Below are 26716 nucleotides of genomic sequence, written 5' to 3' on the forward strand. Positions count from 1 at the left end.
GGATTAGTGGCTTTACACTAGGGGATAAAAACAGCATCAGAGTATCAAGCCATGGCCTTTTTTTTTTTTTTGCTATGTGTCCCAGCAGGGCAGTGCTGGCATCTGGTACACAGGCACTGCAGACCTTAACAGTGTGATTTTATTATTCTTAAGTAAAGTTGCAATGGAATTATCTCTTCGCAAAGAAAGAGGATGATATAAATAGTCCCTTAGCTTTAACATCTCCTGATGGCATTCCCCACTTCAACAAAAAAAAAAAAAAAAAAAAAGCTGCTTTCTGAAGGTCCCCAGTGCTTGCACCCTTCAAAAAAGTAGCAAGCCTTACATGCCTTCTTTTCTCCCTCTCACTGTGCCCAAAAAATGGTAGAATGGAAGAAGAAATATATTAAGGGAAAAGAAGTTGCAGCTGTGCACACTAGTTGAAACACCAAGATGAGGACACAGACCCAATGGGCTGTTCAGGAACTACCTGATCAGAGAGTACACAAAGTATTCTGGCAGCTCCTTCTTCCTGCAAGTTCTCAACAGCTGTCAAAAGTGCCAAGAAAAGGACAGAAACAAGCCTTAGCTAATCAAAGTTACTCCAGGATTATTGAAATAGGTGATTTATCAAGACCCTGAAGTGTTTCTCACACAAGTGACAACATTCCCATTTGATTTCAAAGGCCAAGCTTAGCCTACTCCATTTACACCAGTTGGGGTGCACAATTCTCCTGTTGCATTACCATTATCATTTAGCATGGGGGTGTTCAAATATTGCAGCAATCTAGCTAGCAAAAAAGCTTCTTGCTCCCACAAAAGAGAACCAGGACAGACCGAACCCTTTGCTGGCTGATTCCTCTACCATACTCTAGAATATGTACATAAAAATGAACACCTCATTACCTGAAAGGAGGTTGTGGAGAGGCTGGTGCTGGTCTGTTCTTACAGGTAATCAGTGATAGAACAAGAGGGAATAGCCTTAAGCTGCGACTGGGTAGGTTCAGACTGGAGAGCAGGAAGAATGTTTTCCCATCAAGAGTGGTCAGGGGTTGGAATGTTTCCCTAGGAGGTGGTGGAGTCCCCAAGCCTGGATGTGTTTCAAGGTGGTTTGGATGTGGTGCTTGGGGATCTGGTTTAGGGGTGACCCTTCTAGAGTAGGGTTCTGGGTTGGACTTGGTGATCCTGAGAGTCTTTTCTAACCTGTTTCTGTGATTCCATGATATTCTTAGAATTTTTTGCCCTGTAACACAGAGCTGCTGGCAGCTGTGCATCCTTGCATTATTTATCAAGTTTCCTTGATTTCGTTCTGGCACGAGTGACTGAACAGCTTAATCTCCTTCAGAAAGCAGAGAGGCTACTTCTACTGCAAGTAGCAGAGCAGGAGAAGGAATCAGTTCAGTTTTGCCTCTGTGCTTTAGATTTTCCCTTAGTACCCAAGTGGCCAGAGAAGCTGAAATTACTTGGTACCAGCCATGAAGCAGAAAAATCATTAGCCTAAAACAGATGGAAGAAACATTTGTAAAGGTAGAGCTTGTTTCTGACTATGCTCAGGAATGAAAAGTATCTACAGAACTCAAGCATGAATGAATGGAGAGAATCCTGGAACAGCAAATTCACAGAGGACATTCCCAGAAATACTTCTCTTTCAGAACTTTAATCCTAGATTGTGTTTTTCCTTAAGGAAAACAGGTAACAGAGTATGTTGAGGTCTCAGAAACAAATGATAACCCAGCACCCTTTTTCATGTACAGCATTACCTTGTATCAGAGTGGAACAGCAAACTAAAGGTTAACTAAAAGCTACTCTTTAATAACTCAGCCTGATAAAATCCCATCAGCCCCTGATGCCACAGCACACAGAATCATAGGTGCCAGAAGGAAAATAGGCACTAGCAGGTTCAAAAAGGAAGGGTGAGATAGGAGCATGCCAAATCACATCAGCTAGATCTGTGTGCTGAAAACAAGCAGTGCATCTCCTCCAGGTCTCCACATATCTTTCAACTACTATTGAGCTAGTCAGACCTAGAAATATTCAGAGATCAACAGAGATGCTGAAGAAGAAGAGACATATGAAATCAGTGCTGGTAATTCCAAAGTTAGGTTCCCTTTCTCACTACTCACAGAATTACCTGGTTCTTTCCTTAAATTGTCAGAACACAGAAAATTTGATGCATGAACAATGATGTTGCATCTCTCACCTTACAGCCTCCTTTGCCAGGCTTCAAAATTCCTTCCTCAAATGATCAGACAGGAAAAAGTTACTGACTACAGCTAACCTGAAGGCAGAATGCTCAGGTTTCAGCATTCCTTGTTTGGGATCTGCCAGTTCCAAGATCCATTCACTCTATTAAATAAATAAATAAAATCTATTAAATAAATAAATAAACAAGCCAATAAATAAGAGAAGGATAGGAGGGCTGGAGAACCTCACCTATGGAGTCAGAGAGTTGGGGCAATTCAGTCTGGAGAAGAGAAGGCTCTGAGGAGACCTTCTTGTGGCCTTCCAGGATCTGAAGGGGGCTACAAGAAAGCTGGGGAGGGACTTTTGAGGGTGTTAGGGAGTGACAGGACTGGGGGGAATGGAGCAAAACTAGAAGTGGGTAGATTCAGATTGGCTGTTAGGAAGAAATTCTTCCCCATGAGGGTGGTGAGACACTGGCAGAGGTTGCCCAGGGAGGTGGTGGAAGCTCCATCCCTGGAGGTTTTTGCAGCCAGGCTGGATGTGGCTGTGAGCAACCTGCTGTAGTGTGAGGTGTCCCTGTCCCTGGCAGGGGGGTTGGAACTGGATGATCCTTGAGGTCCCTTCCAACCATAACAATTCTGTGACTCTATGACCTACCATCCTTCACTTCTGAGGGGCAGAAATTGTTTTTCACTGATATTAAGGGGATTATCTGAAAACCAAATCAGTCTTTAACAGGTTTAGAGAGAAAATATGAAATGCTGGGAATTCATCCAGGTAACTAGAACAGTGTATACTTTGAGTAAGTGCTGTAATTACCTGCTTGGTACTTGGAAATAAAAATCAAACAACATTATAATAATAAAAGTGTTTGCATGTCTTCACAGGCTCACAGCATGCTAGGGGTTAGAAGGGACCTCCAGAGATCATTGAGTCCAACCCCTCTACCAGAGCAGGACCAGAGAATCCAGCATAAGTCACACAGGAATGCATCCAGACAGGGCTGCAAAGTCTCCAGAGAAGGAGACTCCACAACCTCTCTGGGCAGCCTGTTCCAGTGCTCTGGGACCCTCACAGTGAAGAAGTTCTTCCTCATGTTGAGGTGGAACCTCCTGTGCTGGAGTTTACATCCATTGCCTCTTGTCCTATCCCAGGGCACAAGTGAGCAGAACCTGTCCCCTCCCTCTTGATCCCCAGCCCTCAGATATTTATAAACATTTATTAAATCCACTCTCAGTCTTCTCCTCTCCAGACTGCACTGCCCCAGGGCTCTCAGCCTCTCCTCACCAGGCAGTGCTCCAGTCCCTTCATCACTTTTGTAGCCCTCCCTTGGACTCTCTCTAGCAGATCCCTGTCCCTCTTATGTCTTAATGGAAGTGTGCCATTATCTCCTCCTGACTCTTACACAACAGTCAGTGTCCATATCAGGTCCAATATAATGAGCTCTACACCTATTCTTGCTTCAACAGTTTTGGCATTTTAGCTAAATCCATCTCCGTGTGCGGACTGGTGAAAAGAATCCTTGAGTGTAGTTAACAGCATTTGGAGAGGCCAAAATTATTAAGGTTTACCACAAAGAAATAATGCAGAACTGATCACTCTGATCACTCTGGAGGTTTTGAAATCAGGAGAAACTAGCCTCCCAGCTCTACAAAGCACTTCTAGTGGAAGCTGAAGGATCAGCCTGACGTGTCTTTCCCAAACGACATCTGTCATAACAAGTCTAAAAAAGCAACCATCCCACTGAACAAGAACTGGCACTTTGGGAAATGGCTTAAATAGCACTCAGCTCTCAACTACCCCTCTTATGCTTATTACATCTATGGACAGACTCAAATCAAAGGTGCATTTCTTGCCACCTTCACCTTTGACTTAAAGATTTTTTTAAAAAAATCTTTTAAAAAGGTGTATTGAGAATTTCTTTGGCCCAGCAGAGATTTGTGGATACCAATGCTACAGGCAGTAAAGACAGCAGCACAGGGCCAGCAGTGCTCTGTCAATCATGAGTGATGAAGCAGAATGGGAGGAAGGGAACCCAGAGGGGCACTGTCTCTGTGGAAGTCTCATTCTTCCATCACAGAATCCTATAGAATGGTCTGGGTTGGAAGGGACCTCCAAAGCTCATCCAGTCCAAACCCCTCTGCAGTCAGCAGAGACATCCCCAACTAGATCAGGCTGCCCACAGCCCTGTCCAGCCTCACCTTCAATATCTCCAGAGAAGGAGCCTCAACCACCTCCCTGGGCAACCTGTTCCAGTGTTCCACCACCTTCATAGTAAAGAACTTGTTCCTAACATCCAATCTCAATCTGCTCTGCTCTAGTTTGAAGCCATTGTCCCTCGTCCTGTCCCTGCAGGCCTTTGCAAACAGTCTCTCTCTATCCTTCCTGCAGACCCCCTTCAGGGACTGAAGCCTGCAAATTTAGCTCCTACTTAGGGATTTTACATTCTTCTTCTGCTTGCAGTTTCAATATCATCTATATTTTGTAGAACTGCTGGTCTGCTTAATGCTCCTTATGCAAACACATCTACTCACTCAGGGCATTACTTTACTTGTGCCTAGAGGTATGACTTAGAAGACCTTCCACATATTTTGTTAAGCTGCAGCTGTTTTGATCCCACACATAAAAACATCTGGGTCCTCAAAATTCTCTACCAGAAGAACTCAAACTACAGCATTTACAGATAAGAAACACTCTTTAGAGAGATCCTAGAGAAAACAGAAAAGCAATGTTGTAATGTAACCCACTTCCTTTCATGAAACCTGCATAAAAGCTGGGAAAACAACTAGAGAAAGAGAAGGGAGAAAACTCTTCTCATCTCACAGAACAGCTACTAGATTCCTCTGCAGGTTTCCTGCAATTACTGTCATATTTATGAATCACAGAATGGTTTGGGTTGGAAGGGACCTTAGAGATTATCTAGTTTCAACCCCCCTGCCATGGGCAAAGACACATTCCATAAGAATCTTCATCCAGCCTGAACACTTTCAAGGAGGAGCTGTCCACAGTTTTTTCTGGGCAGCTCTGAAGTTGCAGGGACTTCAAGCAGCTCTGTCTGTTAGCAGACTGCTGAAGTGAGTAACACAATTTGCCTTCATATGAATTAGGAAATACTGTGGAACAGAATGGTTCAGTTGAAAGGAAAGATCATCTAGTCCAACTGCCTGACCACTTCAGGGTTGATCAAATACCTGGTTAATACTTTGTAAGTACTTGCCCAAAGCTGTAGGTTTACGAGCCTAGTGGGTCTCAGGTGCAGAGTACAACACTCCCTTCAGTCCCAGTCTCCCAGTTACCCATACTAGAGCACCTGCAGGTCAAGCATTACAGTAAACAGTCTCTGCTCTACCCCCAAGACCTCATTTCCCAGATCAGACTCCTGAGGACCTATGACCTGACAGCCAGTTGCGTTTTTCCTTGGATGACATGGAGGGAGAGAGGATGGAGAAGCAGATGGACTCAGGAATGGAAGCATGGCAGCGATGCTGCACTAGGGCTGCAGGAATACACTAGCAGGAAGAAGCATTTTAAAGCATTTAAAGAACCTGAAAGTTTCCAGGATTAACATAGTGATCACAGGCATTTCCCTGTCAGAGGGCCCAGCTCATCATTTACTTCTCAGCAGATGAATGTTGTGGCCTTGTGAGCATGGCCAGCTCTACCACATGGCTTGACACTCACATCTGCTCCTGCTGAGCTGCTGGGTAACAGCCTCACAGCAGCAAGATGACCATTGCTGATGAGAATCTCATCAAGACAGACCCAGCTACAAACACTTGACTTGTACATTTTTTTAGTAGCAGGGATGGAAAGTGGAAAGCCACTGGAAAAAGTCATGTGTTCTGTCATCAACGTCCAGTAAAACTCAATGCCATGCAGCAACTGACTGAGTCACATTAAAAGAACCTGGGTTACCTTGCAGCATGCTATGGCTCTAATCCAGCATGTCCCATCCCTCAAAACAAAACCAGTCACCCTGAACACTAAGGTAAGGACTCTGTTGCTCTATCTCAAAACTCCAGGAACAGCATGAAGCCCACACTAACTAGAAGAAAGAAAATTTTTAAAAGGTATCTTTAAAACAAACAAACAAATAAACAAAACCCTCTCACGAATCAGAGTATTCAATAAACTATATTCCATGACAATCATGATTTGGAGGGAAAAATAGTACAACTTCATTCATGGAAATCCATTTCCTTCATTGTGGTCTATGCTTACATCTTTACAGGCAGAAATATGGCTTTGTTACATGATTCATTTGTATAATTCATCTACAGAAAAAAAACCACAACAAAATTACACTTAACATCTATGCTTAAACTGTCATAGACAAGAAAAAAAAGTAAAGAGGTGAATCTAATTAAACTCTGAAACCTTGAGAAGAAATTTCAACTACTTACAAAAAAGCACATAATTTGCCTTGGTGAAGAAATATTACCTTATTACCTATCTGCCCATAGCCTGCACAGCTATCCCATGTGAACACCACTAAGTTCAGGAGTGCCCAAGGAGAACCAGAAGAGAATTCTGTCTGAAATCTGAAAAATGTTGCCTTTATTTGATAATGTTAATGATTAGACTTCATGCTGTTGAAGTCATCACATTCTCAGGGGCTGAATTCTCCATTTACTAAAATAAAATTAATATACAAGTGTAACACAGGCAATGTCAATTTTCCATGCCCTGACCTCCCAATGCATGGCATTTTTCCCAGAGACTGGTGACTGGGAGAGGAAGCAGAGTTAAATATCATCAAACTCTATTATTAGCTTCTTAGAAAGGCTAATTACAAGACTGCTAACCCAAAGTGTCATGGTGATTTCTCTGATGTAATCATACAGCAGGAAACTAAAGGAAACTACCAATCCATTTCACTGAAAAAGAGATGTTAAAACTTCCTGAGCCATGCAAAAGAAATAGAATTAAAAGCCTAACAAACACCACATGCAAACAAGCAGAAAAACACCAGTAAGAGAAAAGCCCTGTTAAATCTCAACAGCATTTGGAGGTTCAAAAAAACCACACAAACAGGTACACAAAACAGTCAATGAATTGATGCTAAAACCAGAAGGAAAACAATCCCAAAAGGCTACATAACATACCCTGTCAAAAGATGCAGCTCAGTCCCTAGAGAAAAAGAACAAAGTCTCAAATATTAAGGCTGAGCTTGGCCATGAGGGTTTATGTTGGATACCATCTGAGACCTCATGGCACTACCAATACAGAAGGGAATCATGTTTGGGATCACCATAACGTCACCCAGATGAAGCTTTCTCTCCTCATGTTTTGCTCTTATTTTCCTGAAAATGAATTCACCTGTGAAACTGATAATCATTGTCTTATGAGAACATTTATTATTGGAGTTTTAAAAATTATTCTAATGCTTACAGCTCTCCAAAATGAACTCTTTTAAAGAGCTTCTGTGTAAGTGTGCATGCACCTAGTGAATCCACGTAAGAGCACAGTTAAATAATCCCCTCTCACTCCCTCTGTCTTTGCTGCACATTATGGTCATAGGTTATTAAATTATGCTAATGCCCTTGTTATCTGAGAACACAAATAGTACATTTAACAGCTTGAAGGGAAGACATCGCTGCTTTTCCCTCTTAGATATTTCCCCGCACAAAACCCAAAGATGAATCAATGGAATAGATCTCCTCTGTGTAAACTGGACTGACAGAAGATCACATCCAATTAGAGGCACACAGGTTTGGTGTGCACACACATCAGTAACGCTGACATATGGAGACAACCAAATCAAGCAGGACTGCCTCCCTGTTCCTTACACATCACTTTGCTTTCAAAAAAAGCCAGACCAACCACCAAAAAAAGAAAAAAAAAAAGATAAAAAAAGAAACGACAGGGGGGTTTTCTAATTCTTCTATCTGCAGCCGACACACGTTTCAAATCATGGAAGATTATTTTTACCGAAAAGAGCCGAAGGGGGCTGGCAGCACAGGCACCGCCAGTTACATAAAGCGGAGCTAAAAATACTCTCCGGAGACGCGAGGTGGGCAGCGGCTGTGGCCGGGGCCGGTCTCGGCTGCGCTGCCCACCGAGGCCCGAGCAGCCGAGATACAGCCCCGCAGCGCCCGGAGCGCAGAGGGTCCCCGCCCGCTGGGCCCACCCCAGAGCTACGCCGCCGGCGGCGCCCCTCCGGCCGGGGCCCGCGGTGAGGCCCGGCCCGGCCCGGTTCAGCCCAACAAGTTGTCGGAGAGGGGGCGCGGGCGGCCCCTGCTTACCACCAGCACGGGCACGCCTGCGGTCAGCGAGTAAAGGAGCACCGGGGGCACGGCGCTGCGGTCCTCCGGGCCCGGATAAGGCTTTCGGTACGCGCCCTCGTAGCAGAAGAAGCCTTGCACGTTGACCGTGAAGGTGTCCGTGTACTCGAAATAATAAGCCAGCATCACGGTCCCTGCCATGATCACCATCTGGAAGTAAAGCATGCTGGTGAGCGGAGAGGGCACTCGCATGTACGTGGGCTCCGGCAGCCGCCGCGGCCCCCCTCCCCGGCGCCGCGCTCCGCCCGCTCCCCGGCTGCATCCACGGCGGGCGGAGGCGGCTAGGCGGCAGCGCGGTCAGGCCCGTGGGGCGGGGAGCGCAGGCAGGATAGAGCGGGCGGGGACCGGGACCCGGCCCCGCCAGTCCGGCAGCGGCTCCGGCGCGGTCGCGGCTCGTGCAGCGGGCGGAGCGCGGAGGCGGGAGGGGGTGGCTCCGCCCCGCCCCACCCCTCCCCGCCCGGGGAGCAGCCTCCGCGCCGGACCCCGGCTGGGGGGAGACTCCCCATCGGCGGCAGAGACCAATCTGAAGGTTCCAGTCCCCGGAACGGCTTCCACAGCGTGGCCCCGCGAGCGTGGTTAGCGCGCGAACTCTCCCCCGCCTCCTGTGGGTCTCCGCTGCACCGACACACACCTGTATGAGCGGCGTGCGCACGCAGGGGAGCTCCTGGAGCTGCCCGCTGCCCGAGCCGCCTCCGCACCGACGCGCCGGGAAGCACCGGCCGCTCGGCACTGCGCGACGGCGGCTCCAGTACCGCCAGCAACCACAGCGTGGACGAGCCCGGGCAGGCAAACGGATCGCCGCGATTTGCCGCGGCGGTAGAGGCCTCCGAGTAGGGGATACGCACTCTTTGGACAGCTATTGGAGCAATTCAGGTTTAACGCTTTCCTGTAACAGCTATAAGGAAAATGAGTAGCTGGGCATGAAGCAATCCTCACCCAAGTAACATCCCAGAGTAAGAGGAGAGTCTGCTCTGGCACAGAGAGAAATCGTGTAGGTATGAACACAGAGAATGCTACTTGAGAATGCATACAGAGCACATGCACATACTCTTAAGCACTGTGCCCAATGTCCTACACATGCACCTGTCTACAGGCTCCAGGCTGCATTCCCAAAGCCCAAAATGATGAAGAGTTACCTGAAGGTACTCCACAGCCTGACCCACGATGTTAAATGGCCAGGAAACAGTCTGTAAAGGAAGGGACACCTTCGCCTTAGAGATCCTCTTGGCTTACTTAGTAAAGACCGTTGGATATAACGAAAGAGATGTGATCACCCTGGTTCATAACGTGTGATCATGCTTCTAGTGGTGTGCTTCAGCTTTGACTGTTCACTTTTCTTCCCTTTCTGGAGAATTTTGTTCACATTCAGTGATGTTAGTCTGTGTTTACTTATTTTTAATCAGCCCTTAAAGAACACACTCTTCATGCCTGGATTCCACATCCAGTCTATTTTTATGTGTTATTAACATACTCCCCAGAAGAATCTAAATCAAGTCATTCACATTGCTGTCACCAGACTTCGCTGGATAGCTCCCTGCTGCCGTGATAAAACCGTAGTGAGACATGAGACATCTTGTGGCGATTTCTGCCCAGCACAATTTATTTTCCCCGTTTCTTTAGTGCAATCTGATATCCACCACACACAAAAATCTTCATTTCAGCCTGCAGATTGCACACAAATACCCCCACTGTTAGGATAATAAGACCAAAGACAACAGCAGGACTGCGAAGAGCACTTAGACTCAGCTCTTCAGTTCTATTTAAAGGGATGCCCCAGAGAAACACTGGCAGCATATTTCTTTCAAAAATTGGCATTGAGGGAAATTCCACCCAATAAAACACCCCAGCATTTTGCTATTACAAGCCAACTTTTGTTTATAGGTATGCAGTGGAGCTACTGCATATAGGAATCGGAGGACGTAAAAAGTAACGCTTTTACAAAACTTCTTTGAAGCTACTGTCAAAACCTCTGAAGGATTTTGGATCACAGTTCACATAGACTGACCACACAGGTTTCATCAGATCAGGTTACTCAGTCCAGACAACTCTCAGGTACCTCGAAGGATGGTGATGTTTTCACAACCATTCTAAACAACCTGTGCCAGTGTCCAACCCCCGATGTGTACACATTTTTCCCTTAGGTTAAGATAGAATTTTCTGTGTTCCATGCTGGGCCTGCTGCCTCTCTTCCTGTCACTAGAAACCTGGAGAGAAGAATCTGACCCTAATCCCTATGGGATTATCTCATTAAGACTCAAGAAAATTAATAACCTTTCTGGTGGTACAGGAATACATCTTTCTGTCCTAAGCACTCAGTCTTTCCTGCTCATGCACCAATGCTACCAAGTATATATTGGCTGCCATTGGCCCAGAACACCCCATTTTTGCTTCAGAAGGCTGTTGCTGAAATTGCCAGTTCAAATTTAGGTGCCAGACTGTTTTCAGAGCTATCTTTCTTAGGAATAGTGTCACTTATCTCAGAGCAGGAGTGCCCAATAGTCCTCAGGGATTTTTCTTGTTCTTTTCATTTGCCACCTGATTTTAAGAGAAATATGAGGACATGAGGAAAAGTTTTTTCACTGTGAGGGGAGCACAACACTGGAACAGGATGCCCAGGGAGGTTGTGGAGTCTCCCTCGCAGGACATATTCAAAACCCACCTGGATGCATTCCTGGTATAGGCGATCCTGTTCTGGCAGGGGTTTGGATTGGATGATCTTTCGAGGTCCCTTCCAACCCCTGACATTGATTCTGTAATTCTGTGATATCAGCTCAAGAGATACAATGTAGAGCATGGCAAAAAGAAACCTTAGCTGTGCTGTTTTGCAATACTTTGAAATCACAACTTCATTACAGGGAAATATTTCCAATTCCAAACCAAATTCAGTAACTTATATTTGCATCACCATTTCTCTTTTTCTAGTTACAAAATATTACTATAGCGAAGGGCAGTTAAAAAAAAAAAAAGCCAACCCAAAAAGTCCTTCTCAATTGGAAGAAAGTAAGAACTGATATCAAATCATTCCACTGTTTTTACCTTTCTGTTTACTTCTTTCATGGGTTACCAGAGCGACCACAGCTGGAAACCCCATGGCTGTTTCTCTGTTATACCTCCACTCTACTGCACCAAACCAGCCCTTTCTGAGGGGAATATTGCATCTCCCTAGACCAGCAGGGCTAGGGAGGTTCTTCTCCCCCTCTGCTCTGCCCTGCTGAGACCACACCTGCAATCCTGTGTCCAGTTTGGGGCTGCCCAGTACAAGAGAAACAGAGAACTGCTGGAGAGAGTCCAAGGGAGAGCCAAGAGTGATTAGGGGACTTGAGCATCTCCCCTGTGAAAAGAGACTGAGAGCCCTGGGGCTGTTTAGTCTGGAGAAGAGAAGGCTGAGAGGGGATCTGATCAATGTCTGTCAATAGCTGAGGGATGGGTGTCAAGGGGAGGGGGCCAGGCTCTTTTCCGTGGTATGCAGTAATACGACAAGGAACAAGAGGTACAAGCTTGAACACAGAAGGTTTCAGCTCAACATGAGGAGAAACTTCTTTACAGTGAGGGTGACAGAGCCCTGGAGCAGGCTGCTCAGAGAGGTTGTGGAGTCTCCTTCTCTGGAGACTTTCCAAACCCACCTGGATGCATTCCTGTGCAGACTCTCCTGGGTGATCCTGCTTTGGAAGGGGAGTTGGACTGGATGATCTCTGGAGGTCCCTTCCAACCTCTAATGTACTGTGGTACTGTGATACTGTTATCTGCATTGATAGTACAGCAGCAAGGAAGAGGAAGAATGAACTGAAACCTTTAGAGACCTCTTGGCTTTGTCCAGGAAGCAAATGAGGAAAAGGCCCCTAATGTGGCAAACAGCAGGAGAGAGATGTACTTGCACACACACTTCACACGATTATTGTATCATACTTAGCTATTTGATTCAAGCTTTACTCTGCCAATACACAATGGTCTCCTCCTCTATATTTAATAACAGATATTGTTAAGAGATAACTAAAAGAAGGGAGATTTTAATTGTTCAAGTATATTGTCTAATGATATGAAGTGATTCAAGTCCTAAAGCCCTGAGCATTTACTGCTAAAAATTTATGCTTCTATAAGACCATCACAATGCAAGAGAAAAGTAATTTTTGGGCAGTTGGAGCACAGCACAGAATCAGGAACACAGGGTTGCCCAGAACACTTGCAGTGTGGTTCAATCAAGCTAGGCACCAGATCTAATCTTTTCATATGGTCTTATTATGTAGTTCACAGAGAGACACTCCAGCAGGTGACTAAGCCCTACTACATTAGAGCAGGATGAATCATCCTCTGCAAATATCATTCATTCCATCCTCAGAAATACCACCACCCTCTAATGATTCCACAATAATGAAACAAGCTTTGATGACTAGTTTAGGCTAGCACCCTTCTTTTAAAGGGCTCTAGTAAGATGTGATCAGTTTTACTCTTAACATTCACTTGCACATAGCTAACCTATCTCCAAAACAGGAATTGTACTTTTCCAAAGTCATGCAAGGGGCAAAAGGTCAAATTAGTAACAGCACAAGCATCAGTATTGCATTCATATTGCAGGACTGTGGAGAGCTAGACCCTATTTCAGTAGAAGACATTTTGCTCAAGTAATCTTGGGCACTTCATGCAAGAAGATGAGAGAGTGAGCAGATGGAGATGAAACAAATGAGGAGGAGGACAAGGCAACAATGAAATGATTGAGTTTGATATAATGAGCAGACTCACAGCACGTTAGTTGCCTAGTCGGTGTTTATATCAATGAGGTAATTAATCTTCTCAAACTGCTTTCTGTCTTCACACTAAGAAGTGCTATTGGATGCAAGCATTTCATAAATTGCAAGAGTCATTTGGGATGCCAAAAGGACACCAGATACTGAAGGCCTGCACATCTTGAGAACTAAAGCCTGAGCCTGAGCTGAGTTATACCTACCACTATACTGATACTCTTTTGTCAATGTGAAAGGAAATTAAACATTGATATTTGAAAGCTCAAATCATAACTGTTTGAAATTAAACATTGATATTTGAAAACTCAAATGATTATTTGAAATTAGACATTGATATTTGAAAGCTCAAATCATGATTATGTGAAATTAAACACTGATATTTGAAAACACAAATCATGACTCTTTGAAATTAAACACTGATATTTGAAAGCTGAAATCATGATTGCTTGACCTGAGATAACCTTAGGACAAAGCCTACCACTTAGACCATTACTACCACAAATGAAATTATCTTCCTTGGCAGACATATTTTCAGTTACTGCAACATTACACAAACTGACTGTAAACTTGGCAATCTTTGGTATAATTCTGTCAATAAAAAACAGCAGAGTAACCTTAGGATTTTGAAATAAACTTCCTCACCTCCTTCACCCAGAATATCATAATTGTTATAATTTATAGATAGATAGGTAGGTAGGTAGGTAGATAGATAGATAGATAGATAGATAGATAGATAGATAGATAGATAGATAGATAGATAGGCAGACAGACAGATAGATTGGTAGATATGTAGATAGATAGAGAGACAAATAGATAGACAGACAGATAGCCTCCCTGGGCTGCCCAGGGAGGTGGTGGAGTCGCTGCCCCTGGAGATGTTCAAGAGAAGCCTGGATGAGGCACTTGGTGCTGTGGTCTAGTTGATTGGATAGGGCTGGGTGATAGGTTGGACTGGATGGCCTTGGAGCCTGGATCTCTTCCAGCCTGGCTGACTCTATGATTCTGATATGCAGATAGATAGATAGATAGAGAGAGAGAGAGAGAGGGAGAGGGAGAGAGACAGACATACAGATAGACAGACAGACATATAGATAGACAGACAGATTACAACAAGGTGCTACGTAAAACCAGTTACAGGATTGATCCTTTAAAAGATGATTCAAGATGTTCCCCCAGTGGCTTGGTCATCAGTTCTCATCATGATTACCTTCCAGGGTATATAATCAAGCATTAGCAGGAGACTCAGGAGGGCAGCAAGTAGGGAAACAGTTGAAAAGTCACTTCTGAGAGACATAGCAACAGCCTTTGCTGGCTTGAGAAGTGAATCTGAACTGAGAGGAGCATCTGGAAGGTAAAGCACCAGAGTTGTGTAAAACAATAAATAAATAAACCAGGTTTTCAAGATTCTTTGTTGTGACTTCCAATCCTTGGTACCGTGAATTATTATTATCTTCCTTGGCAGACATATTTTCAGTAACTGCAACATTACACAAACTGACTGTAAGCCTGGCAATCTTTGGTATAATTGTTGCAATGCATAAAACATGAGAGTGACCTTAGGATTTTGAAATAAACTTCCTCACCTCCTTCACCCAGAATATGGTAATTGTTACAATTTCTTTTGATGAAACAAAACCCCTCTCTGAGGTAATCAGTGCTACCTTGGAAGATTGATGCAGCAAATTGCTGAACAGTAGCTAACATAAGCAGAGCACTACCCTGTTGGAGGTGCCGTAGTCAAATGGGCACAAAAATCATGACACAGATCTGCCCTGTGCAGTACACTGTATGGATCTGCACAGCTGGTTTAGTTCAGGCCTTTCTACAGGGCTGTGTTTAAACAAAATGTTTGACCACTCCTCAAAATTCTACATCAACAGTATAAAACTTTCATTAAACTGGAAACAGTGAAGTCTGCAGGAGGGAATAGCCAGCCCACCCAGCCACCTTTCTGTGGTTCCTTATGCTCTCTGCCACAGCTTAGCCACATGCAGGAACTGGACAGACACTGCTGACACTGGAACAGGTTGCCCAGGGAGGTGGTGGAAGCTCCATCCCTGGAGGTTTTTGCAGCCAGGCTGGATGTGGCTGTGAGCAACCTGATGCAGTGTGAGGTGTCCCTGGCCATGGCAGGAGGATTGGAACTGGATGACCCTTGATGTCCCTTCCAACCCTAACAATTCTATGACTCTAGCAGTTCTAATTACTTATACACATAATGTACACATGCTGTGTAAAGATATGTGAGCAGCAGCTGAAGTTACCAAACAGATGGAGCTAAAGTTGTTTTAACTGAAGGAGACTTTGCTCATTTGCAGGAAAACCTGTGTGAGAAGTCATGCCCTGTCTGTTTGGGAGGCTACAGTTTCATAGCCTGGTATTGACCTGAATGAATCCATCTTTTCACTCTTAAATTCCTCCCTTAGAAGTGTGACTGATCTTTAGCTCTGCACACTTGACATCATTATATTTTGCTAATTCCATAACAGGGAAATAAAATATTCTGAGATACTGAGGAGGGGAAGGTTAAAACTCTCCAAAAGTGTGTAAAAGAATTTAGCTGTCACTTTGGCATGGGACTCTGCATGGAATGGTGAGGTCTTCCTTCCAGGACTGAGTATTCCTCAGTTCAGGGGCAGTTGCATGACAAAACTGCAGTGATCTGTTGCTGTAACCAAGCTCAGCCCTTAGCAATCGTATCATGAACAGGTATGGTATGGAATCATAGAATCATAGAATGGTCCAGGCCAGAAAGGACCTCATCCAGTCCAATCTCCCCACAGTCAGCAGGGACATCCCCTACTCGTCCAGGGATGCCCAGGGCCTCATCCAGCCTCACCTTCAATATCTTCAGGGAAGGAACCTCAACCACCTCCCTGGGCAACCTCTTCCAGTGATCCACCACCCTCATAGTGAAGAACTTCTTCCTGATATCCAGTCTAAATCTGCCCTCTAGTTTGAAGCCATTGTCCCTCATCCTGTAACTCCAGGACTTTGTAAACAGTCTCTTTCCAGCCTTTAGGTACTGGCAGGCTGCTCTTAGGTCTCCCTGGAGCCTCCTCCTCTCCAGGCTGAACACCCCCAGCTCCCTCAGCCTGTCCTCATAGCAGAGCTGCTCCAACCCCCTGATCATTCTCATGGCCCTCCTCTGGTCCTGCTCCATCAGGTCCATGTCCTTCCTATACTGAGGTATCCAGACCTGTACACAGTACTGCAGGTGAGGTCTCACCAGTGCAGAGCAAAGTGGCAGAATCACCTCTCTGGATCTGCTGACAACACATCTTTGGATGCAGCCCAGGATGCATACAAGTCACCAAAGATACTCTGAAGTCTTTACATAAGATTAGATTAACCACGTACTTCCTCTCAAAAGGGAAAGGCTAATGCCATAAATTATGCACCATAATCACTGCATACCTCCAGCTCTGGTTTGTGTTTAATGTAAGCACCTCACCCTGGCAGGAGTCCAATACATCCTCTCTAACAGTTTCTGCTGGGTAAGCACACACAGAGTCATGCAGTGAACTACTACTACTGCTATGGTTTTACAAATTCTACCAGCCATTTCTCATCAGCATTACACCTGACATGTTCCCAGGTTGGATATTATTCATTACTTTATAAAGCTAAGATAGCAATTTCAGGATACCTTTAGCCAGTGGTGACATGGAGAAAAAGCACCAAAGAAAGGCCACAGAACTTACCAAGCAGAATTACAGAATTACACTGTTCATTTCTATGTGGTAATTGTTCAAGAAAGCTAGAAACAGAGCTGATGACTTCCTTCAGTTACTTTGAAGTTATTAATTTTTTAACCCCTTCTGGCTACAAGGCTAAGTCCAGAGCAGGACAAAAAAGGCAACCTTTGTTTAAAGCATTAGTTACTACTACTACACTGAAATTAGTAAGTGCATTTCTCCGAATGGCTGGATTCCTACACAACCATTGCTGCAGGAAGCATCCATTTCCATCCATCACCAGATACTTTTCTCCTGTCAAGGTATCTGCAGCCTTGGAGAGTTTCAAAACTTCAGTGACAAGGCTCTGAGGAATCTGACACAAAATTGAAGCCCTCTCTGAACACATGATGGGATTACAGGGCTGCCAGAAGTCCTCTCAAATCTGAGTTTTTCCTGAATTCTGTGAATTACTTCTGATTTACTCCAACCCATATACTTTCAGTCTTTATTCTTCATTATTACAATCCGTTCTAATGATGATTCACTGCAATTATAGTAATTAATTTGATTATTGCAATTCACATCCAAAAATAAAATCATATTTCCTCTACACTGACAAAATGGTACAAAGTGAAACTGCCCTTCCAAGTTACCTACACTGGTAGCAATAAAGCTATCTCTTTGGCTTTGCTTTTTTAAAGGGACAGTCCTATCCAGAGAGAGAGAGAGAGAGAGAGAGGTAGGTAGGTAGGTAGGTAGATAAGTAGGTAGGTAGATAGATAGATAGATAGATAGATAGACAGACAGACAGACAGACAGGCAGGCAGGCAGGCAGGCAGAAATAGATAGATATGTAGATATATTGATAGATATATAGATAAAGAGATAGACAGAGATTGATAGATATGTAGATAGATAAATATGGAGAGAGAGACAGATAGATTCATAGATATGTAGATAGATAAATATGGAGAGGTAGGTAGATAAATATGGAGAGATAGATAGACATAGATTGATAGATATGGAGATAAATACGGAGATAGAGAGACAGACATAGATAGATGGATTGATAGACATGCAGATAGATATGCAGGCAGACATAGATAGGTTGATATGTTGATAGAGAGAGAGAGGGATAGATAAATAGATAGACAGATAGATAGAGGGATAAAGAAATAGAGAGATACAGACAGACATATATGTAGATAGACAGACAGACAGACTCCAACAAGGTGCTACGTAAAACCAGTTACAGGATTGATCCTTTAAAAGATGATTCAAGATGTTCCCCCAGTGGCTTGGTCATCAGTTCTCATCATGATTACCTTCCAGGGTATATAATCAAGCATTAGCAGGAGACTCAGGAGGGCAGCAAGCAGGGAAGCAGTTGAAAAGTCACTTCTGAGAGACATAGCAACAGCCTTTGCTGGCTTGAGAAGTGAATCTGAACTGAGAGGAGCATTTGGAAGGTAAAGCACCAGAGTGATATAAAATAATAAACAAATAAGCCAGGTTTTGAAGATTCTTTGTGGTCACTTGTAATCCTTTGTACCACAAACTATTAATAACCAAAGCTTTCAAGCTCTTTCTTAAACAAACTTACTTGAGATTGCTTCACATTTTCATATACTCTGTGCTTAACAAATTGTCAGGATAAAGGGTATGAAACAGATTAGCTTAGGATATGAGTATCACTGACATAACAGTGGCAAAGAAGTGGCAAGTCACTGTGCGGGGAAATGGGATAAAAGAAGGAAAAGTGAGGAGAGAGATCTGTGCAAGAGCACAGGGACAATGTTGGCAGGAACATCAGAAGATGAAATTAGAGGTTTCTTGCAGGAAAACACAGCAAGTGGGGGATTCTGTAGTCTCCTGCCAGAGCAAAAGGATTGAAAGGCAGCAGCTCAGCAGCTCACACAGGCGGTGTGACAGCAGGATGACATAAAGCAGGATGACATTGGGCATGCACAGGCAGCCTGGCCCTTCGAAGGCCTGGTGGGTGGGAGAGGGTAAGAGGGGCATGGCACTGGGACAGAATAAAGGACTATAAAGCATCTCCAGGACTCATTTGGGGAGAAGATGAATTGATAGCTGCCAGAACTAAGATTAGTATCTCTTCTGACCTCCTAGTGACTTTACTCCTGTAGCCTTAAAGCATCATGCAGGTTTCATGCTCATCACATTGGCAGAAACTATCCTTCTCTGAAGCATATAAGGCTCATTTACTGTGAACTGAGCCTTGTGTTAAAGCTGTAAATGTGAAGCACAACTACCTCAGAAACAGAGAGACATCAAAATAAAAACTAAAATGAAAAAATTCACCTCTCCTGTGGAGACAGACTGAGAGAGTTGGGGCTGTTCAGTCTGGAGAAGAGAAGGCTCACAGGAGACCTTCTTGTGGCCTTCCAGTATCTGAAGGGGGCTACAAGAAAGCTGGGGAGGGACTTTTGAGGGTGTCAGGGAGTGATAGGACTGGGGGGAATGGAGCAAAACCACAAATGGGGAGATTCCGATTGGATGTTAGGAAGAAGTTCTTCCCCATGAGGGTGGTGAGATACTGGCATAGGTTGCTCAGGGAGGTGGTGGAAGCCTCATCCCTGGAGGTTTTTGTGGCCAGGCTGGATGTGGCTGTGAGGTGTCCCTGTCCAAGGCAGGGGGGTGGAGATAGATGATCCTTGAGGTCCCTTCCAATCCTGACAATTCTATGATTCCATGATTCTATGATTATTTGTTGCAGCCACTGTCTTGCTGGAATGCACACACAGTGCCTGGGACTGTGAAACACTTTCCAGCTGACTTTCCAGCACACTGCAAAGAGCAAAACAAAAGATTCTACATGTGCCGAGAACAACATCCTGATATGCTGGCACCCTGGCTTGGAATATGCTGCAGAAGCTACATCCCTGACACACTGGCACCTCTCATTGGAAGAATGCTTTTAGCTTATGTGTGGTTGGGTTTTACTGGTTAAGTGATTGAAAATAAAGAGAATTTGAGCAGCTACTTGGAGCAATATTGGAGCTTGGGGGGTTCAGGGCTGCTAGAGACTTCTACTTCTGTTAGTTATCCGCTTCGTCTGTTAAGGGCTTCCAGGACTTTGTCTATTAAGGGCACTCTAAAACTCTGATGCTGGGAATTCTACAACTAATAAAGCACTTCTGAGAGGACTTCTGAGATTCTCTGCCCTCAGCATGTCTGGAATTCCGTTCCTGGAGCAGTAATGGGGTTCCTACATTTGTCACCCAATGGCACCTCATTATCAGGGGTTTATACGATCACAACAGCTCCCCGAAACAGGGGAGTAATAATTGTTAAGTGTTTGGTATTCCTTTCCCCCATAAGATTTCTGTGGATTTAGAGAAATGAAAATTGGTAGGAGATCCAAGTACAGAACATAAGGACTGCAGAACCAGCTTCTCACTAAGCTGGCACCAAAATTAACCTTTGGGAAATGGAGCAAGCAATTGCTACAAAGATACAACCCTCTTAGGACACATAATTTAAGACACATAAGTCAACAAGACCAAGTGCAAGGTCCTGCAGCTGGGTCAGGGCAATCCCAAGCACTGATATAGGCTGGGCAGCAGCCCTGAAGAAAAGGCCTTGGGGGTGCTGGGGGATGAGAAGCTCAGCATGAGCCAGCAGTAAGCACTTGCAGCCCAGAGAGCCAAGCAGAGCCTGGGCTGCAGCAAGAGAAGTGTGGCCAGCAGGGCCAGGGAGGGGATTCTCCCCCTCTGCTCCACTCTGCTGAGATCACACCTGGAGCTCTGGGTCCAGTTCTGGAGCCTCTGTTACAGGAAATATCTGGAGGTGATGGAAGGTGTCCAGAGAAGGGCCACGAGGATGAGCGGAGGGCTGGAGCTGCTCTGCTATGGAGACAGACTGAGAGAGTTGGGGTTGTTCAGTCTGGAGGACAGAAGGCTCCCAGGAGACCTTCTTGTGGCCTTCCAGTATCTGAAGGGGGCTCCAAGAAAGCTGGGGAGGGACTTTTGAGGGTGTCAGGGAGTGATAGGACTGGGGGGAATGGAGCAAAACTAGAAATGGGGAGATTCAGATTGGATGTTAGGAAGAAATTCTTCCCCATGAGGGTGGTGAGAGACTGGCACAGGTTGCCCAGGGAGGTGGTGGAAGCCTCATCCCTGGAGGCTTTTAAGGCCAGGCTGGATGTGGCTGTGAGCAACCTGCTGTAGTGTGAGGTGTCCCTACCCATGGCAGGGGGGTTGGAACTGGATGATCCTTGAGGTCCCTTCCAACCCGGACAGTTCTATGATTCTGTAATTTTCATGGCCAATATCCAACATGCTGAATATTGCCTCTCTGCTAACTAGGATGGTATCCAAATTGAATTTAAGCAAATTATTTAGCTTATTAGGCAACCTATTGTCCAGTGCTTAATTCCATTAGGAACATTCAAAATTTCAGTTAGCAAGAGAAAAAAAAAAAAAAAAGAGTCATCCCTCAGAAATCTATTTGAGGATGTCCCTGCCTGCTGCAGAGGGGCTTGGACTATGGTATGAGACTCCACAAAGCCAAGGGAAAGGTCCTGCATTTGGCCACACCAACCCCATGCAGAGATACAGACTGGGGAGGAGTGGCTGGAGAGCAGCCTGGCAGAGAGGGACCTGGCAGTGCTGGGTGACAGCAGCTGGACAGGAGCCAGCAGTGTGCCCAGGGGGCACAGGAGGCCAATGGCATCCTGGGCTGGATCAGGAATGGTGTGGCCAGCAGGAGCAGGGATGGAATTCTGCCCTGTGCTCAGCACTGGTGAGGCCTCACCTCCAGCACTGTCTGCAGCTCTGGAAGGATCTTGAGGTGCTGGAGCAGGTCCAGAGGAGAGCAAACAGACTGGGGAAGGGACTGGAGGGAAAGTCTGATGAGGAGAGGCTGAGGGAGCTGGGGGTGTTAAGCCTGGAGAAGAGGAGACTTAGAGGAGACCTTATCACTCTCTACAACTAGTTAAAAGGAAGTTGTAGTCAGGTGTGGGTCAGGCTCTTCTCCCAGGCAACTCAGGACAGGACAAGAGGGAATGGCCTGAAGCTGAGCCAAGGGAGGTTTAGGTTGGATATTAGGAAGCACTTCCTGACAGGAAGGCTGATCAGGTACTGGGATGGACTGCCCAGGGAGGTGGTGGAGTCACCACCCCTGGAGGTGTTTAAGCAAAGCTTGGCTGTGGCACTTGGTGGCAGGGTTTAGCTGCTGTGGTGGTGTTAGGTCATAGGCTGGGCTTGGTGATCTCAGAGGTCTTGTCCAGCCTCAGTAATTCTGTGATTCTGTGACTAGATGACCTTTGGAGCTCCCTTCCAACCCAGACCATTCTATGATTCTAATGAATGGGACTGGGAGCAGTATCAGATTTGCCCCAGCTGACCTTGCCATTACTTACACAGCCAAAGTTAACAGTCTGTTTAGTAAAACCATGTAAGGTGTTTATGACTCTCCAGTTAATATCATCCACACAGGTTTTCACCATGTACTGTCTACTTAATGTCCCAACTGTCTCACTAGCCACTGCAGGAACAAGGGTAATGAAAATGGGGATGCAGAGCAGCTTTTGTCACACAATCTTCCCCAAAGATAGAAATAAAATCTTGGAAGGAGAAGTTTTCCTTGCTGTTGATACACAGCAGTTTAACCCTGCCTCAGTAGCTGCATTTTGCTAGTTCAGTGTAATGAATAGATGCTTCTACAGAATCATTTCCATTTCACTTTTCAAGAACAGTATCTCCAGTGTGGGTGTTTTAAAGAAATGCAAAGTAATAAAGTTTATAAACCATCTGGGATAGCTGTGCCATACAAATATTTCAGAAAGGCTTCCACTGCCTAAAAATACCTCTAAGCATACTAAAAATACCCCACAGAGAAAGGAAAGTTCAATTCCTTGCTCATATCCAATAGGTACAGAAGTCATGATTCCCTCCCTTCCTCTAGGGTAGCCATCAGGAGAGGTAAATCAAAATGCACTCACTGCATGCCAGGATCTTTTGCTCTCTGTGTTTCTCATGGTCAGGGCTGGAAAAGTCATTGCATCAAAGAGAAGTGCAAAAGTTCTTGAAACCTCTTCAAGAAAAATGTATTCATGGAGTAGTTTCTCTCAGATTATAGCTTCCTTGGATCCTGCTGTCCTTGGCATCCTCTTTCTCCTGCCTTCTTGTGCTTTGATCTATTCCTTACCAGTAAAAGAGGCATCACAAAAAGCAGGAGAAACAATTCCTGCTTCTTGTTACTGGCTGCTACAACCCAGGTCAGTACCAGCAGGTGAAGATGAACAAAGAGGAGGAAGTGGATCATTTCTGCATTGCCTGGGGTGGCTGACATGCAGGACCTTACATGCAGGACCTCCATGGGACAGCAATGTGCCCTTATGGCAATGGCACAATGGCCACGGCATGCTGGGGTGCAGCAAGAAAAGTGTGGCCAGCAGGGCTAGGGAGGTTCTTTTCCTCCTCTACTCTGCCCTGCTGAGACCACACCTGCAATCCTGTGTCCAGTTTGGGGCTTTCCAGTTCCAGAGAGACAAAGACCTGCTGGAAAGAGTCCAAGGGAGAGCCACAAGGATGATTAGGGGAGTTGAGCATCTCCCCTGTGAAGAGAGACTGAGAGCCCTGGGGCTGTTTAGTCTGGAGAAGAGAAGGCTGAGAGGGGATCTGATCAATGTCTATCAATAGCTGAGGGCTGGGTGTCAAGTGGAGGGGGCCAGGCTCTTTTGGGTGGTGCACAGTAATAAGACAAGGAACAGTGAATACAAACTTGAACACAGAAGATTTCAGCTCAACATGAAGAGAAACTTCTTTACAGGGAGGGTGACAGAGCCCTGGAGCAGGCTGCCCAGAGAGGTTGTGGAGTCTCCTTCTCTGGATGCATTCCTGTGCAGACTGCCCTGGGTGATCCTGCTCTGGCAGGAGGGTTGGACTGGATGATCTCTGGAGGTCCCTTCCAACCTCTAATGTTCTGTGACACTGTGACCTGTCCTTGCATCTAGTTCTCTCTTATGCAATTCCCTCAACAACTGTGTCTGCTACAGCAAAGTTGCTTATTAGAGCTTCACTGCTTTGTGAGAGCTATGATCAGAAATGGCTTGGGAAGATTAGGTTAGAACTAAAGAACATCTATTGAACTGCTCAGCTTTATCCATCACAAAGAAGCAGCAGCTTTCCAATGCTTGCCTTGTCAGTAGAAGACATTAAAAAGCTTCATTAGCACAATTAGTGCTTTTCATCAGCACCAGTTCTTTCTCTCTAGGTTGAGCTGCTTTCAGTGAATGATTACAGTCAAAATCCTCTTCTCCCTGAATTTTTACAATCCTGTTAGATATGGTTGGAAGTTTAATTTTCAGGGCTTTGTCAAATAAAATGTGTTGCTGTTCTTGAAAGCAAAATACTACACAGATGATAGCCAGAGTGCCCCTGGGGACTGTGTCTAACAGTGGACTAGTCCTGTCTAGCAGTGCCAGAGCAGCTGTATCGGGGCACATTTTTTTTTCATCCCAAAGCATTACTAAAATGAATTACAGAAATTAGCAACTGAAAAGAGCTGTGAAAGAATTACTTGCATGAAAGGTAATTTCTATCCAAAAGCTATTTAAGTGAACAGTGCAGAAAAATCTGGGGGTGTCCTCTCAGCCTGATCTGGGGCTTGCTGGGCTGTCTGCAGTTTGAGGGTGTATAGTAGCTCTCTTTTAGGTGGGGTTTGACTAGCCCCAGGGAAAGAAATGGCCTGCTTGGGCCTGGCATCACAGTGAGGAACACCAGGTGCAAGGAATGTTTAGAGAAGACTGGAGAAAGGGTGGATCAGAAACTGGGGAAGGAGACTGGAGAAAGGGTGGATCGGAAACCAGAGAAGGAGACTGGAGAAAGGGTGGATCAGAAACTGGGGAAGGAGACTGGAGAAAGGGTGGATCGGAAACCAGAGAAGGAGACTGGAGAAAGGGTGGATCAGAAACTGGAGAAGGAGATTGGAGAAAGGGTGGATCAGAAACTGGAGAAGGAGACTGGAGAAAGGGTGGATCGGAAACCAGAGAAGGAGACTGGAGAAAGGGTGGATCAGAAACTGGAGAAGGAGACTGGAGAAAGGATGGATCAGAAACTGGAGAAGAAGACTGGAGAAAGGGTGGATCGGAAACTGGAGAAGGAGACTGGAGAAAGGGTGGATCAGAAACTGGAGAAGGAGACTGGAGAAAGGATGGATCAGAAACTGGAGAAGGAGACTGGAGAAAGGGTGGATCGGAAACTGGAGAAGGAGACTGGAGAAAGGGTGGATCAGAAACTGGAGAAGGAGACTGGAGAAAGGGTGGATCAGAAACCGAGAAGGAGACTGGAGAAAGGGTGGATCAGAAACTGAGAAGGAGACTGGAGAAAGGGTGGATCGGAAACCAGAGAAGGAGACTGGAGAAAGGATGGATCGGAAACCGGAGAAGGAGACTGGAGAAAGGGTGGATCAGAAACTGGAGAAGGAGACTGGAGAAAGGATGGATCGGAAACCAGAGAAGGAGACTGGAGAAAGGATGGATCGGAAACCGGAGAAGGAGACTGGAGAAAGGGTGGATCAGAAACTGGAGAAGGAGACTGGAGAAAGGATGGATCGGAAACCGGAGAAGGAGACTGGAGAAAGGGTGGATCAGAAACTGGAGAAGGAGACTGGAGAAAGGGTGGATCGGAAACTGGAGAAGGAGACTGGAGAAAGGGTGGATCAGAAACTGGAGAAGGAGACTGGAGAAAGGATGGATCAGAAACTGGAGAAGGAGACTGGAGAAAGGGTGGATCAGAAACTGGAGAAGGAGACTGGAGAAAGGATGGATCGGAAACTGGAGAAGGAGACTGGAGAAAGGGTGGATCAGAAACTGGAGAAGGAGACTGGAGAAAGGGTGGATCGGAAACTGGAGAAGGAGACTGGAGAAAGGGTGGATCGGAAACTGGAGAAGGAGACTGGAGAAAGGGTGGATCGGAAACTGGAGAAGGAGACTGGAGAAAGGGTGGATCAGAAACTGGAGAAGGAGACTGGAGAAAGGGTGGATCAGAAACTGGAGAAGGAGACTGGAGAAAGGGTGGATCAGAAACTGGAGAAGGAGATTGGAGAAAGGGTGGATCAGAGACCGGAGAAGGAGATGGAGAAAGGTGGATCAGAAACTGGAGAAGGAGATTGGAGAAAGGGTGGATCAGAAACTGGAGAACGAGACTGGAGAAAGGGTGGATCAGAAACTGGAGAAGGAGACTGGAGAAAGGGTGGATCAGAAACTGGAGAAGGAGACTGGAGAAAGGATGGATCAGAAACTGGAGAAGGAGACTGGAGAAAAGATGGATCGGAAACTGGAGAAGGAGACTGGAGAAAGGATGGATCAGAAACTGGAGAAGGAGACTGGAGCAAGGTAGATCTAGGAGGAAGTTCTTCACAAGGAGGGTGGTGAAATACTGGAAAGGTAACCCACAAATGTAGTGGAGGCCCCATCCCTGGAGATGTTCAAGGTCAGACTTGATGGGGACCCTGAGCAACCTGATGTAGTTGAAGAAGTCCCTGCTGACTGCAGAGAGGTTGGACAAGATCATCTCTTGAGGTCCCTTCCAACTTCTGATGTACTGTGATACTTTGGAGGGTCCCTTCCAACCTGATGCATTCTGTGATTTCATGAAAGGAATTCTGTGATTCTGTGATCAGTTCTGAGCAGGTGAAATTTCCAGTTTTCACAAAGGAAGAGAAGAATCTACTAGAAGGGGAAACTCACATGTGGTTTGTAGAGACCTCTTTCCCCCCAATGCCATTTATCAAACTATTGATCTATCAAATGCAGCAATATTTTTTTAAGTAATATTTTTCCTGGTTTTGGAATGAGGCTAGAAGACAGTCAGTCACAACAACT

At 45.4% G+C, this 26716-nt stretch overlaps 1 protein-coding gene across 1 annotated transcript in view; it reads right to left on the bottom strand.

The window, feature by feature from the left end:
* Positions 1-8639, bottom strand: part of PLPPR5 (phospholipid phosphatase related 5) — a 66156-nt gene extending 57517 nt beyond the window's left edge. The window contains exon 1 of the mRNA XM_054384036.1: positions 8409-8639. Within this exon, the coding sequence (XP_054240011.1) occupies positions 8409-8639 (231 nt within the window). The remainder of the gene's footprint in view (positions 1-8408) is intronic.
* Positions 8640-26716: the final 18077 nt, after the last annotated feature.

This window comes from Indicator indicator, chromosome 10 (assembly GCF_027791375.1).
Source record: "Indicator indicator isolate 239-I01 chromosome 10, UM_Iind_1.1, whole genome shotgun sequence".
Classification (NCBI taxonomy): domain Eukaryota; kingdom Metazoa; phylum Chordata; class Aves; order Piciformes; family Indicatoridae; genus Indicator; species Indicator indicator.